General features: G+C 40.2%; 1 protein-coding gene across 1 annotated transcript in view; it reads left to right on the top strand.

Moving 5' to 3' along the window:
* Positions 1 to 228: 228 nt before the first annotated feature.
* lars2 (leucyl-tRNA synthetase 2, mitochondrial) overlaps positions 229 to 15,361 on the top strand; it is a 36,251-nt gene continuing 21,118 nt past the window's right edge. Inside the window, exons 1-4 of the mRNA XM_085365263.1 lie at positions 229 to 344; positions 4,181 to 4,413; positions 6,886 to 7,017; positions 14,605 to 14,696. Of these exons, the coding sequence (XP_085221389.1) occupies positions 4,189 to 4,413; positions 6,886 to 7,017; positions 14,605 to 14,696 (449 nt within the window). The 5' untranslated portion in view covers positions 229 to 344; positions 4,181 to 4,188. The remainder of the gene's footprint in view (positions 345 to 4,180; positions 4,414 to 6,885; positions 7,018 to 14,604; positions 14,697 to 15,361) is intronic.

Here is a 15,361-nt window from a genome sequence, read left to right as displayed (position 1 = left end):
ACAGGAATTGTCAACCTTTGTTTACTCAATTTTCATTTTATCCTCTGGAAAATAGCGACTGTTAGTACTAGTACTATTACTAGCAGTACTAGAAATAGTTATTACAGGGCGTTAATCGCAATATCCGTCAGGAATGTAACTAAAGGCTGTCTTTGTCGTTGTGCACTGTGTTAATAAAGGTTATTTAAATCCAATATGGCGGCGCCTACAGTGCAATCGTGAGCCAGGAAAACAGGTCGTTTACAACGGTTTTTAAGGCTGGTTGGGATGTTTTCTTTAACACGGACTGGCGTATTCTGTTATTCCGAGCACAGCGCGGAAATAAAGGAGTAGGAAATAAAACGGTGAGTAGCTTCACAGAAGACATTTTCCCTCCTTTCCTTCATCCTTCAGCGTGTGTGCAGCTGACAGACTCCACGAACATGCACACAGCAGGTGTAAAAAGGTGTTTCCATTGTGTTTAATTCGCATTAAAGAGAGGAGTATTCGCTTATCTATGCGGATAAAGCAGCAGGTCAGGTTTATCACGAGAAATAACAACACGCAATACCGCTGTAGCATAAAGACGGAAAAGAAACCATGTCAAAACCCCTATAACGTGCATGTAACAAAGTCACGCGATAATTGGCGTGACGCATGCTGTATCAATGTAACAGGATGTGGACTATTTGTGGTTTTAGAATCCAAAATGTTTTTGCTCTTACTTGATTTGCTTGCTTGGTGCTTCTTACAAATATGCAGGCAAATCGTGTATAACTCTCATGTCAGAAGCCATATAGCTTATTACACCTCATTGTTAACAGTGTAAGACAAGCTGAACTGAATTTAACGCCTGCATTTATATGATCGTTTTATCCAATGAGGCCAAAAGTTGTTAGGAGTTGTAAATTTGGGAGCATGTGGTCAGAAAGACAAGCTGTGGTAACACAGTTTTGATGGTGTTTTGAGAATATTCTTATAAATGTATCCAATACATTTGATTACTGGCAACATTATCGTTTCTTGAGCAAATGTAAGTAAGTGCACCTTTACTCATTGTCTTAATATATGTGAGCTCTGGCACCAGAAACAGATGCATTTGACTTCTGACATATTGAAACACCTGTCCTATCTGAGCATTTATAAAAGATTCTCATAATGACTGACTGCACAGCTCTCCCCCAGATCCTAGTTTTCTGCTTTAAAAATATATTTTTAAATTGTCACAGTTACTGTTCATTTGAAGAATTAATCAGCCACCCCCACCCCACCCCTTGCTGAGTACTGGAGTCCAGCACACAGACTTGGACATCAGCTTGAGATGAAGCAATGTTTTACTCTTTGTAGGAGACACCCGAATGGATGAGGCCAGTCACCATAGAAACATTATCTCAGTCTTTCGCCTCAGCCCACTCACTCGCACCGTCAGAGACGCGCACGGCGTTGAGTGCTCGTCTCTCCCAGCTTCAGCCTGAGGGGAGGAGTGTTGGCTGTTGTGATGCTAGCTTATACTCGAGAGAATATATTGAAGACAAAAAAGTCCCACAAACAGGTGGGTGGAGGAGAACCAGTGGCAGCTGACAAAGCTCAGCTTTCTCCAAGTGATTTGTCCATCCTGGTCAGTTGTCTCCTTATAATCTAGGATGTAATTTTTTTTTAAAAAGCAGTGGTTTTTATTGCTAAAATCAGGTCATCTGAAACTTTCTCTCTCATGCTGATTTGTTTAACTGTCAAGTTTTCATAACATCAGCAATCCTACAATACAGAGTAACCTTTTCCTCTGAGCCCTCCTCAGCTTTAGTCATAATTTATATTTTCCCGACTGACTTGATGTCAGTCTGATGTCGGGGCGTGCTGATCATCTCAGCCTCCGCTTTGATGCTTTAAAGGTCTCTCCTTCTGAGATCCAGATGCGTCACTGCTGTGAAAATATTCTCCTTACAGGTCAGGTTAGCAGCAGTAGTCCTCCGCAGCCAAGACTGTGCTGACTGTACGAGCCTCTCAGGTTACCTTGGAAACTGTCTGTATATACACGTCTGTGTCTGGGTGAAATCAAATCAAGGTTAAATGGGTTTTCGTACATACTGCTGACTGTCTGACCGACATTAAGCCAGCAGAAAGTTTAGCCTAACTGCTCTCTGATCATTAAGGAGGAAGGGAAACCTTTCTGAAACAGCCTACAATCAATCTGTTTTTCTTCTTTCAAGTTGTTAGCAGTGGGAGTGGTAAACTTTTTTAAATTTATTTTATAGAGTAATCCTGTTCTGGATATTTTCTTTAATGTAGTATTTTGTCCTTTTGACCTACCAGTAATTACACAAATTGAGTGAAGCTGCCACTTCCATGCAGGTGATGTCCAGAGGCAGCTGGGTGCACTTAACCTCCTATAATGAAGTGGGAATAATCTAAAAGTACAGGGCCGATTTAAAGCCGAGAAATCGGTGTGTCATTTCATGTCATCTGACTGCAAATGACATTCTTTCATCCGAGCAGGCAGGTGGTTTGATACCTTAGATTCAGAGAGAGGCAGAGCTGTAATCACATCGCGCTGAATAAACCAGTCGTGCTGTTGTGTGAGTGACGTTGATGCGATGGACACAGGCTGTGAAGCAGCAGTGGTAAAAAGAAATAAAATAAAAATCAGAGCTGCCATAAATTAATCGCAGTGGATGAAACTGTCACTCAGTCTGTTCACAACAAGTGGACTTTAATGTAATGTTGCTCATTCCTGTAGATTCAAGTCATCTGAAGTCATATGCACTGATGTGGGAAACCCTTTTCATACCTACTGCAGAACTATCAGAACAAGCTCCAGACTGAAAACCTTTTTTTTTTAAACCCCTCAGCCCTAAAAGGCTGATGGGGTATTGTTGTCATCCTGCGGGCAACATGGACACCCACGTTTGTGAATAAGATAACTCGAGAACGAAGCAATACAGGCACTTCATATTAGTAACATAGTTGTATCTAAATGCTAAAAAATTTCGGACAAGTTTGAATCTCAGTGACCTTGACCTTAAGGTCAAGTTTAAGTTTAAAAAAAAAAAAAATAATACTATGAATGCAATAACAAGAGAACAAGGCAAAGTGGGATTTTGATATTCATACCATAGATGTGTCTACTAAAAGGCTGGGTACCACCGGCTGCCGTCAGTATTTTTAAATCCTTCTAATCTGGAAGGGTTACGCATGCATTTGTTACATCTAAACTGGGCTATTCTAATGCACTTACAGTCCCTCTGGGAAATATTCACAGCGCTTCACTTGCTTCATATTTTTTCAGTCATTTTACAGTCGTAAATTCATTTTTTACCTCAAACAATACCCCACAGTGATAAGGTGAAGAAAAGGTTCTTGCAAATTTGGGCTCCTTAGTAACTCCTGATCATCAAAGCTTATTTCAAAAGAACCTCGTGTCTTTGCTGCTGCTGCACCAAAACTCTGCAGTGACCTCCCAAATGACCCAAATTCAAATGTTTAAATCTGAGTTGAAGACGCACCTTTTCTGTCAAGAATTTGGAACTGTGACCGGAAGATTTGGTTATTTCACGTAAACATTGTGACTGCGTGTAATGTCAGTGTTTAAGGAACCTGTAAAACACTTTGGGGTTTAAATGTGCTATAAAATAAAATATACTTAGTTACTTATTGAATATTACACCATGGAGGGCATATCTGCCCTGTAGCCTTTTAGAATAATAATGTCAGACTCTAGTGGGTTTGAAAAATAAGTTTAGCTTATTCCACTCCACAAAAACCTGACTATTTTCTTTCATCTCACCATTTGGTCACATCGATGGAGATCCAGCACACACTGCAGTTGCACAAGTTTGGCCGGTCAGAGTGAAACTTCCAGGAAGCGATCCAAGCGTAGGAAAGGGCCGAAGGGGCACGAAGAGGCAGCTTTGAAAGGGAGAGCAGCAAAATCTATATCAGATAAAGTATTTGATTCATGTGGGCGGAGTCACGAGCCTTTTATTGTCATTTCTATGTAAAGATGGAAACTGCTGTTTCCATTTTCTGTCAGTTAGATGTTTTAATGTGTGTGCATTCATGTTGTGTGTTTTATAAGCTATTTAATATATTTACCAAAGGTTAGGGGAAAGCTCGGTTAAAGCTGACCTCTACTGAAAAATAGAAACTTTAGTATTTCACTAGCATGTCAACATTTCCACCACTGGCTGTTTTCCTGTTTTATCAGACGCAATCATGCGGGTGTCCGTGAGAAGGCTGGCGCTGTATCCCCTGTTTGCAGCCCAAAGGAGCGGAGCCCTCCAGAGTCCATTTCTGCACCAAATTTCACCCAGGAGTCGCACCCTGTTCAGTGAGACGGGCGTGTGGGAGAAGGACTATCGAACAGAGACCAGACGCAAAGTGGAAGGATGGTGGCACCCGCGAATTATGGCGCAGTGGCGGAAGGATGCAGTGGAGGAGGTAAGAGGGTCTTTCAAAGTATCAAATAATAAGCTCAAGATTAAATGAATGATTGTTTTGCTTTTGGTAACCAGCAGTTACAAAAAAACCCCCAAAACTCAGTTTATATATGACACAGCAAGTGCTCCAGCTTCCTCTCACAGCTCAGAGGTATGCATGTTGATCTAATTGGTGATTTGTAAATTGGCCCTGAGATAGACTGGCAGTCTGTCTCTTGCTCAGTGTCAACTGGGATAGGCTCCTGTCCCACCACAATCCTGGTTAGGCAGTCTGGAACATGCATGGATGGAAATGCACTAAATCCTATAATAATCCTAATTATTATATAATCCTAATATAATAATCCAATAAATCCATATTTAGATAAGAAGCTGGAACAAGCAGATGGTTGGCATTTCATTTGCCCCACATGCTGCTGCTGTAAAAATGTGTTGAGGTAAACTGCTAGTAGAAATGAATGTCTGATATGTCGAGTGAGAAACATGAGTCATCCTCAGTAAATACTTGACATAACAAAAATACTTCTTTCAGATGTTCTATGGCCTAAATAGAGGTCATTACTGTTGAATGAGTTGGAAATCATAATTGTGCTCCACAAATCAAGGTTGCACCAACAAGTAGACGTCTTTTGTAGAATCTAAACATCATAAGCACAAACAAATGTTTTGTTTGTCCTTGCAAGAAAAACACAGATGTGTGTGTTTAAAAAACTGCTGATTTTATTTGAGTTTCACAAAACCTCTGCTGTGTCTACCTTGGGCCAAGTGCGTACTATAAATGAGGACAGTGGTAATTAGCTCCCCTCTTTAACCGAGCAAAACATTTTTAACCCACGAGTGAGTTCAAGAAATTCAAATGGATCCACACAATACAGAACAAGCCTGGTAGAGGTAGGAGCTGAAAGATTTCAAAGACTCTGGAAAGAAAACCAGTGAGAGATGTGTCTGAAGACCCCAGAACGACTGCAGAGACACAAGTGGATGACTTAACCAAGGCAGGAATGATATTCTCAAAGAAGAAAATCATCAAAAACCTGCACAAGAATGGATTGTGAGGTTGCAGACCATGAAAAACTCCACTTCTGCAGAAGAGACACCTTCAGTCCAGACTAAAGTATGCTAAAGAAAACCTGAGGAAAGATTATAATTATTGCAAGTGCGTCCTTTGGCCATATGAGACAAAACTAGAGCTCTGTATCAGAGATACCGCTCATGTTTGGAGAAAGAAGAGGGAGGTAAACAACTAAAGAACTCCCCAGTGAAAAGTGGTGGTGGGAGTATTGTTTTGTGGGAAAGCTCCAGTATGTCTGGGATTTTGAATCTCACCAAGGTGAAAGAATCATGAAGAATTTAAAATAAAACCTCAAGCAGTCAGCGCAAAACTGGGTCTGCGTCATCACTGTGTTCCAGTATGACAGCAACCCAAACATTCATAGCTCCTGGAAGAACAGCCTTCAGAATGCCAAAGTGAGCATTACTGACTAGCATGGATACATCCTGAAAAACTGAAACTCTGTGGGGTGAACTGAAGCCCAGGGTCCCTGCCAGAAGACCGTTAGATCTGGAAAAAAATGGGCTGTGATTGGAAAACGAGTGTGAGAAACGAACAACTGCAGGCTGTTATCCAGCTAAAACTGACTCCAGTGTCTGATTATTAGCATCAGTGGGGCTAATAATTTTGACCCTGGTAGTATTAGCTTTTGTGACATAATTTTTTTTTCTGTGTGCAAAGTAAAATACGCATCCAAAGTAAAACTCTGACGTTTGGAAAAGCTCTGTTAAAAATTCCTTGTTTTGTTTAACAGCAATTGGGAAATACTTATTAGCACCTGAGCTAATAATTCTGTCCTCTGATCCTGTATTGAAACAGATCCACATGTATACATTTGAGGCACAGTTAGACGAATAGGTGCATGCTTCTAAATTATGCCCTCATCTATTATTGCCACTGACCCTCGCAGCTCATCTCAGACTCGGAGCTCTGGATGATTATATATCCTAATGGCCTGACAGTGTGGCAGTCTGGGACTGGCTCACAGTGATTAAGTGCATTTACCACAGAACTCTGGACCTAATTAATTTACTGAAAAATTCATGACTCACGTTTCCTGTAATCACGTCTTTCTGGGTGTAACTGGTACTTACTGCGTTGCTGTGGCAACAGCATTGAGACTGTAAATCACCAGCGGTCTGCACTGACATCATTTAAATTCGGACACTATAATCAGCCTCTGTTAGAGCCTTATACAGTAATATACCCCGAGTCAGTCGGCGCTCACGATCGCTATGTGATGAGCAGCTATTCCTGTTCTCATCAGTTTAATGGAGTCTCTGTTGTATGGGATTCATTCAGAGGCCAGACTGATAATGGAGAGGCTCCTCTGCTGTGTGCTTTCAGGATTAAAAGTCAGTTTTATGGTCATTTGTCTCATGATTCTATAACGGCCTCTTCTTCTTCTTTTTTTTCCTCCAGAGTCCCCACAAGAAGAAGTTTTATGTCCTCTCTATGTTTCCTTACCCATCAGGGCGACTGCATATGGGCCATGTGCGAGTGTATACCATCAGTGACACCATTGGTCATTTCCAAAAAATGAGAGGGCATCAGGTATGTCAGCTTTTATTTTATTCTTTTATTTTGTTATGTTTCTGCCTTGTACCATCCCTATTGAAGCCGAACATGCTCTGCTCTCACAGCAGCAGTTGTTTAGCGGTGCCATATTTCAGAGTCCCGAGAGCTGTTTAGCTTTAAGTTTGCTGACTCTGTAAGTAAATTACAGGGTTTTATGGCCAACACAGAAATTCCATAAGTGATATTACAGGACACACTGCTGTTTGATGTAAATGGATTGGTACTTATAAAGTGCTTTTCTGCTCAGTTTAAACTCTCAAACTGCTTTCTTACAAAACTCTATTATTTCTTTGTTGTTTCAATGCCTCTTTGCAATAAGTCTAAAGGCTGTTTATTTCTAATTCATGCATTTGTGTGCACTCATAAAAAACCTTCCAGATCTTCTCTGCCAATGACAAACCGCTTATTCTGCTATTGACTGTTGATTGATGGTGTTTATCGGATCGGATGATGATGTGGAGGAACGTTATCTTTGGTGAAAAGCGCTATTTCTGTGAGGTCTGTCTAACATTCACACTCCAGTGGATGCATCTGAGAGCAGTTTGGTTAGTATCTTGCTCAAGGATATAACCACCAACCTACTTCCTGTGCTACAGCCAGTCCTGAATTCAACCCCACCGAACGCTTGTGGGATCAGCTTGGGCGTGCCGTTCGTGCCAGAGTGACCAACACAACTGGCCGACTTGTGACAAATGTTAGTTGAAGAATAAGACGCCATCCTACCCCAGTGTGTGACCAAGCTGGTGACCACCATGAGGAGGAGGAGGTGCCAGGGTGCTGTGCCTTTGTATGTGTACGTCAATCATCTTCAGTGTTGGGAAGGTTACTTTTAAAATGTATTCCACTACAGATTACAGAATACATGCCCCAAAATGTATTTTGTAACGTATTCCGTTACGTTACTCAAGGCTGCACTTTTTGCAGCAATCTCCTATAGAAAAATATTCCTCACCTGTAAAACAGGTTCGCAGCTCCGAACCGTAAAGGCGTAAAACCGTAAAGGGACCTCTGGCTAATACTTCGGGGTTCGTGTCGGGCTCGTAGCTGAAGACTAGCTTTACTTTGTTGTCTGAGTCAACTTTGCTAGCGAGAGACAGAGAGAGGCGTTGAAAGGCTGCTCCAACAGAACTTATTGCTTCAGAGGAAAACGCGAACACGGTGTACAGTCGAGTCTTAATAGCTTACTTACAACTTGGCTCTTTTTGGCTGCAGTGGTTATTATTATATTTACATGCTTCCATCTCCCGTTTTTGCTCGGTGACAACTCGTACTTTTCCACTCTCCTTTTTCTCCCTCCCTCGCTCACAGACACATAACGGGTATGTCAGTCCATTCAACCTGCAGCACGGACTACACTGCCCATGAGGCTACATTGTTTACAGTTATGCCTGTAACACTTCTCCTATTGCCTTCATATTAAATAATTTTTGTGAATAATTTTTTAAAATATTTCTTCACGTCATTATGCGGGCCGCAAGTAGAGGTGACATGGACCACGAGATTGAGACACAGACATTAGAGCCTCCTAATGCGTGTTTTGTTTGGGTTTCCACCGGCATGGAAACTAAAAATAGAGAGAGCATAGCCTAACATATGAAACGGGAAAATACTGCCGTGTAATCCATTTATTTCAACAAAGTAACTGTATTCTGAATACCACCTTTTTAAACGGTAACTGTAACGGAATACAGTTACTCATATTTTGTATTTTAAATACGTAACGGCGGTACATGTACTCCGTTACTCTCCAACACTGATCATCCAATATCCAATAAGTGACACCAAACAAGAGTCAATAACAGAATAAGCTGTTTGGCACTGGCAGAGAAGATCTTTTAAGTCTTTCATGGGTGCAACTCACAAATGCATTATGCTTACGAATGTGGCAACATTAAAGGAGAAATACACAAGCTTTGTACTGGTGTGGGATTTAGTGCCTAGAAGCATTGTTACAACAAAGGACCATTCACACACAAATAATACATACAGGAGGAGAAGCAGGTAACAGGTAAACACTGAGAATACCCCATGACAATAGCACATTCAGGTGTCCATCCCTGTAGGAATGAGCCTGTTCTGCCTTTGAGCTTTTAACTTTTAATGCACGCCCCAATTTGGCTTATTGTGCGCTATCTTCCCCTCACCGCACGTCTCTCCCTGTGACAAACAAAAACTTACAAAGGACGTGACGCCCTCAAATGTGCTGTTTGAGACACACACTTGGTGTTATTGTGAGGAGTTAAATGTAATGGATGTGTTTTGGCTGTTGTTTAGTAATATTGGGAAAAATGGTGAGTCAGTCCTTCATTGAACTCGTCTTTGATACAAAACATGACGCTGCATTGACAGTATGATTGCTGCTTTCTCACTGGAGCCACTTCAAAAGGCTCCCCTCACCAATCTGTAACCCACTTTTTTTCTGTTTATTTCTGCTCAACAGTTCTTTAATATCAGCTGTGTTTACACTGCTGGACTCACTGTTTACTCTTCCTCCGAACTGTGAAGCTTCCCATCTATATACACGTGTAATGCTTATGCAGTAGTTTGACTTGAGCATTAATATGAGTGTGATTAGAAGCTTAAGTCTACCTCAGGGAGCCTGTTTCTTTCAATTAGATGGCCGATGTTTACACCGCCGTGAGAGCGTGTAATTAAATTGTTCTTTGTTGTACTTTGATTTCTATTGTACATCCCTTTGCTTTTTAAATGCTAATTTCAACGCCACACCCAGGTGCCAGTTTATTACTCTAAATGAGAGTAATGAATCCTACCTTCTCACAGGTGTTGATTCAGCTGTAATGTCAGCCTGTATCAGTGTCTCGTGAACTGTTTTTGGGGCAATTACCATGACAGAAATTAGAAAACATTTTACACTTAACCCCATCAAGGAGGAGGTAATGTTTTTTGTAATGTTTGTGTATGTGTGCGTGCGTGTGTTACTCTTACTGCCTCAAAAAGTTTTGAATTGATTCTGATAAAAAAAAAAAAAAAAAAAACTGTGTAGAGTGGGCTTTTGGTTACAAGCCATTAACATTTGGATTAGATGCACCAAGGTCTTTAAGGCCAACTTAATGCTTTATTGGTCAAAAATTGACAAAAACTTTCAATAAAATTAAAAATAAATTAGAGGTTATGATTCTTACAAATATAAAGATTTAAAATATTGTCTCATGTTTGACCTCTGACCTCTACTTCAAGGTCAATAGATTATGCTGAAGGTCATAGTGATAATAATCCTATATAGGGCTGTTTAAAACGGTCTTTCTTACTGCCGTTGTGTGCAAAGACAGTATATAGTGAATGATATATAGGCATTAATATCACTATACTTTAAACCTCTGACGTCTTCTTCGAGGTCAAATAAGGTCAAACTTTCGTAAAATGACTCATCTTTAAGGCTAATATTGAAATTTACTGCCTGCTGGGATTCTGAATATCACATTATAGTTTGCATTCAACTATCATGTCACATTTGACGTCTGCCTTTCTTTCAAGTTTCTTTCAATCCTAAGTTTGAAGAGTTTAATTTCAGTTTAGTTTTTTTTTCAGTATTGCTGTATTTGTGGCAAGATTTAGGAAAATCAGTGCACAGCAGGACATTTTGAAAGCAGCTGACTCAGTCTTGTAGACATCCGAAGCCTCAATAAACACGTCCACAAAAGTCTCTTCGGATAGTTTGTGATAACAGATTTGACCAAATGAACACATGACAAAACTACGTTTATTTCTGCTGCACAAAATTATTTCAGAGATCTGGTTTTTATTATAGTAGTTAACTTTCATGACTAGTTTTAGTTTTTAGTTTACTTTTCGTTAACTTTAATAACCTTGGCTGACACTGAATCCTTCTTACAATAAAGTGAGGAATGAGGTCGGCCCATAAGCAGCTGTTTTGCTTTTCCTATAAGGTGTTTCTATGGTTTTTAATACCTGCTGTGGTAATTTGGATCCTCGCTATGAGGTCTCCTTGTAAGGTTAAAATTAGGTGTAGAGTAAAATCCATACTCTCGATTACCAGCGCTCTAGTCTGTTATTGACTCCACTCTGTTTCAGCTCCTAGTGCTGCAATCGATATTCAGCACTCTGTTTGATTCCACTAAACGGCGGCCGCTGATGAAGCCGCGAGCAGTGTCTGTCACATGGACCGTGCTCCTGCGGTGACACAAACACCTGCTCAGTTCTTTGGTTAGACTTTGTCTGTACATGATCTATCCACCCAAGAAGAAAGGTGGGTGTGTGACAAGTTTCTCTCTTCCTCCGTGTTTTCTGGTCCAGGTGCCGTCTTTACACGAGATGCAGTGTTATTTTTGTTTCACCTGCCCGTCTTCCTCTGGCTGGTTTGTCTCTGAACAGAAACCTGGTGTCACATCACTGAGAACTACTTTGTTTCTCTCAGCATCGGTCAGAAAGTTGAGTTTGTTCTGCTGTATGCACTCAGTCTACCCTATTCACTAGTTAACTGAGAAAGGTACTCACTCTCCAGTTATGTGTAATGGGAGTTCTTTCATGTGTCACATACTAAATTAGAGAAAGTTTTAACCTAGACCTAACCTAGTTCTTTATAAATATCAAAATATGAGGTAATCAAAACAAAACAAGATGTTAACTTTTAACCTTTATTGTAAGTACAAAGCTCGTGCTAATAATCACAGTAAACAGTAAAAATTAAAGTTGTTCCTGAAACTTCAAGTGTGGTTTTTTTTTTTTTTACACTTGTTTTTGTTTGGTTTTTTTTACACTTATTTTTTCTCAGAATTCTGAGAAAAAGTCGGAGATTCTGAGATTAAAATCAGAATTCTAACTTTAATCTCAAAATTCTGACTTTTTTTCTCAGAATTCTGACTTTAGTCTTAGAATTCTCAGATCATAGTCAGAAGTCTGAGTAAAATTTTTTTCTCAGAATTCTGAATATAATCTGAGAATTCTAGGAAAAAAAAGTCAGAATTCTGAGATTAAAGTCAGAATTAAAATCTCAGATTTCTAAGCAAAAATTTAGAATTTTGAGACTAAAGTCAGAATTCTGAGGGAAAAAGTCAGAATATTGGAAAAGGGGAAAAAAAAAGATGTGCCCACCTTTTTTTTTTTTTCCTTCTTTTTTTTTTCCCCTTCCCCCTTTGGTGACCCTAACCCTCTTCCGTAGATATTAAAATGAGTTTGATGCAAAACATATAAGCGTGACAAATGGTCCTAATTATTCCAACCATGACTGAGTACCGTTTTCAGTTTAGATAGATATCATGGGCACTGCTGCTGGGTGTAATTATATATGTGAAAACAACAACGCTTGTTTCTTGCTTAGGAAAAATAATAATTTTTACAGTCTATACCACATGTGTCAAAATCGCGGCCTGCCGACATTTAAATCCAGCCACACGTCACTTGAGCTTCTTCACACAGAATTCAACAAAAGGAAAGTTGATTTTTCAGAGCAGACAATTTCGGCTGAGACGAGACCCTGAGTCTACGTGATCACCAAGTGTTTTCTTCTCTCTTTTGTTCAAAAAACGTTACTTTCTGGTGGGTTTTTTGGTTTACAAAAATTCACTGTTAACTATTACATTTGCACTCAGTAACCTTCATGTTCTATTGGATTATAACCAGAATACGACCGGCTGGCAGCCTGTGGAGTTGAGTCCTGTGGAGTTGTGCTTATTGACAAAGAGACTCATTGAGACTGATGGATATGTATCGACAGTCGGAATGATGACGCTGCTGATTATCACAAATCATTTCCTGACATAAGCTAGAATTAATTTAGTTTCAAGACTGTAACAAAACTATTAGTTTGCTTAAAAGTAGGATTGCTTTTAGTTTGACAGAGATGCATCTAATGGGCACTGATGGTACACAGACATCAATATCAGCTTTTTCATTATTCAGCTGTCAGAGCAAATTTTCAGGCTTTTTCGTTTCATGCTTATAAATATTAGCTGGTGGTAGGTTCAAATTTATCAAACACACGTGTGTATTGGTACATTTTCACCACATTTAGAGCATGAAAAGGAATAAAAATGCTAAAGACGGGCGCCAGTATATCTCACTGCGTTGAGCAGCCGACAGATGTACCAAAAGGTTACTGCAGGAACCCGGGTCATTTCCTGTGTGATGATCCTCCTGCACCACCTTTTCTTCTGCCCTGCTGTCCTGTCCAATATAAAGGCTGAACTACCCAAAAATAAGCTATTTAAAAAGACTAATAGGGCTGGTCTGCCTCTACACATACACTGATGTGTAAGGGTTGGTAAGGGGTCGTTAACCTTTGAATGGGCTAGTGTAACGAGGAAACGTTTATCAAGTTGCATTTCAAAGTGTCAGATGGAGTGGAGTTTGTCTGGAGCTGTGTGGGTGGACACTTGCATGTAGCATCATATCAACAACATCAGTCTCCCAGCTCTTCTCCTCTGCTTTCATCCCATGGTGCCCTGCCCTGATTGGCTCTGACTTTGCATTACAGTGACTTCAGTGACTCTCTTGTCCATCTACCACAATCTGTTGTCAATGTGCTGATTTCACGGCCACAGATTCTCAAAAAGTCGGGGTAGCTTCACACTTTCTGTGGTCACAAGGATAAGTGGAGCTATTACCAGTGAAGTATTTACGCTGGATCAAGAGTGTAGTAGCACATCTGTCCTAACATTTTTCCGCTTGCAGTTCACATCGTGGCTGCTTTACTCACAGTGTGGCTGTATTCCTCCTGAGCTCTCTTAGCCTGATACCATCTAGCACTCGGCTTTACAAATGAGGCCCCTGCAGTTACCAAGGATACCAATTCGTCTGAAACATCAGACCAGTTAGGGTCCGTTCAGCGATGCTCTCCAGCTCTCGAGTCCTCGTCGCTCTGCCTCTCCTCTACTTTACTCACGCCTTCCACTCCTGTGCTCTCATTTCGTCTCGCCCAGTAAGCAGAAAAACACCATCGAGGACCCAAAAAGATGTCGCCTCGAGTGTTTGCCTGGGGGAGCCGTGCGTTCAGAGAGGATGTGTATAGAAAGTGACAGTATATTTACAACAAGTTCAGGGTAATAATGTAAGCATGCTGACCCTTCTTTCTAAGGTTAAACCAGTTCCTTTTACATTTTAGTAAAACATCGGCTCTTAGTCTGTGTGCTTTCATCCCGATGTGTAAGCTCCCAGCAGGGATTTACACATCACCATAAAGTTGATGCGTGCAGAGGACCCTCGTTCCCTCCTAGACTGACTTGTTTTTTTTTGGTTTAATAGTTACTGATTGCATAAATCCTGCTGTAATGTGAACAGCATGCTGATCAGAGGTGCTGTCAGTTAATTATGTGAATGATGCACGTTGACACCACAGGGCTATTTTCATTTTCCTCCTTTCACCTGGGAAACTTTCTCCTCTTGGTCTAAGTGTGATGTTAAGTCTGAAACCTTCAGTGACACTTTTGACCAATATTTAAACAGATTTCATATCGTTTCAGAGAAGCCATTTTTTGGTTAATTCAGCTCCTACTCTATAAAAAGTCCTAAAAAAGGAATATCGAATGGCTTTCACATTTTCCAGAAAGCTAATGAAAATGACGAGTTCCCTGATTGTGTCTTCAGGTCTTAAATCCAATGGGCTGGGATGCCTTTGGACTTCCAGCTGAGAATGCAGCCATAGAGAGGGGGCTTGACCCAGAAGACTGGACTAAAAGGTATTTGAACTATTACATCTCAGTGTTTGTTGTTTTTATATACTAACTGGAATTGGCCCACTTTTGTGGTGCTAGGTTAGACCCTGTCTTGACTTACAAATGTAGACCGTGCCTGCAAACAAATGAATGGCTGTCTAAGGGAATTCAAACAGTTCTTTAAAATGAATACTGGCATTGCCATTTAGTCATCATTTATAGTTGTCAAATACACAATAAGCCATAAAATGCTCTGAATTACAATTAAATTCTAAAATTGCATTTAAGTAAACAAAATACTAAATGGAAAGTTATACCTTTAACCGTTTAATTCAAACATATTTTGTATTTTTATATTTCTTATCTTTAATTTAAAATGACTTCTGTTGTTGCTGGATGTCATCACTCAGACATCCCACCGATGCGGTGAGTTTCTCATCTCGAGCTGACAGATTACATGCTCCGGTTTCTTCTTTTTCCTTTAAGTCTTTTTTTCATACCAATTTTTTGTCCAAAAGATATTCAGAACATCCGTTATTTCAGCCAGAGCATCGCTTTTTATTATTATGTGTTTTTTTTAAACAGTGCTCACAGAAACACTTTGGAAACGTTTGCCTTTTTCCAGCTTCCTCTTTGAAAACAATTGTTTCGGTTTCATCAGTCAGATTTTCGCCAAATTTTTTGCCTTA

Source organism: Diplotaxodon limnothrissa, linkage group LG11 (assembly GCF_057381915.1).
Source record: "Diplotaxodon limnothrissa isolate DT_005_m linkage group LG11, D_limnothrissa_male_GT1.1, whole genome shotgun sequence".
Lineage (NCBI taxonomy): Eukaryota > Metazoa > Chordata > Actinopteri > Cichliformes > Cichlidae > Diplotaxodon > Diplotaxodon limnothrissa.
This window is presented reverse-complemented; position numbering and strand designations above follow the sequence as displayed.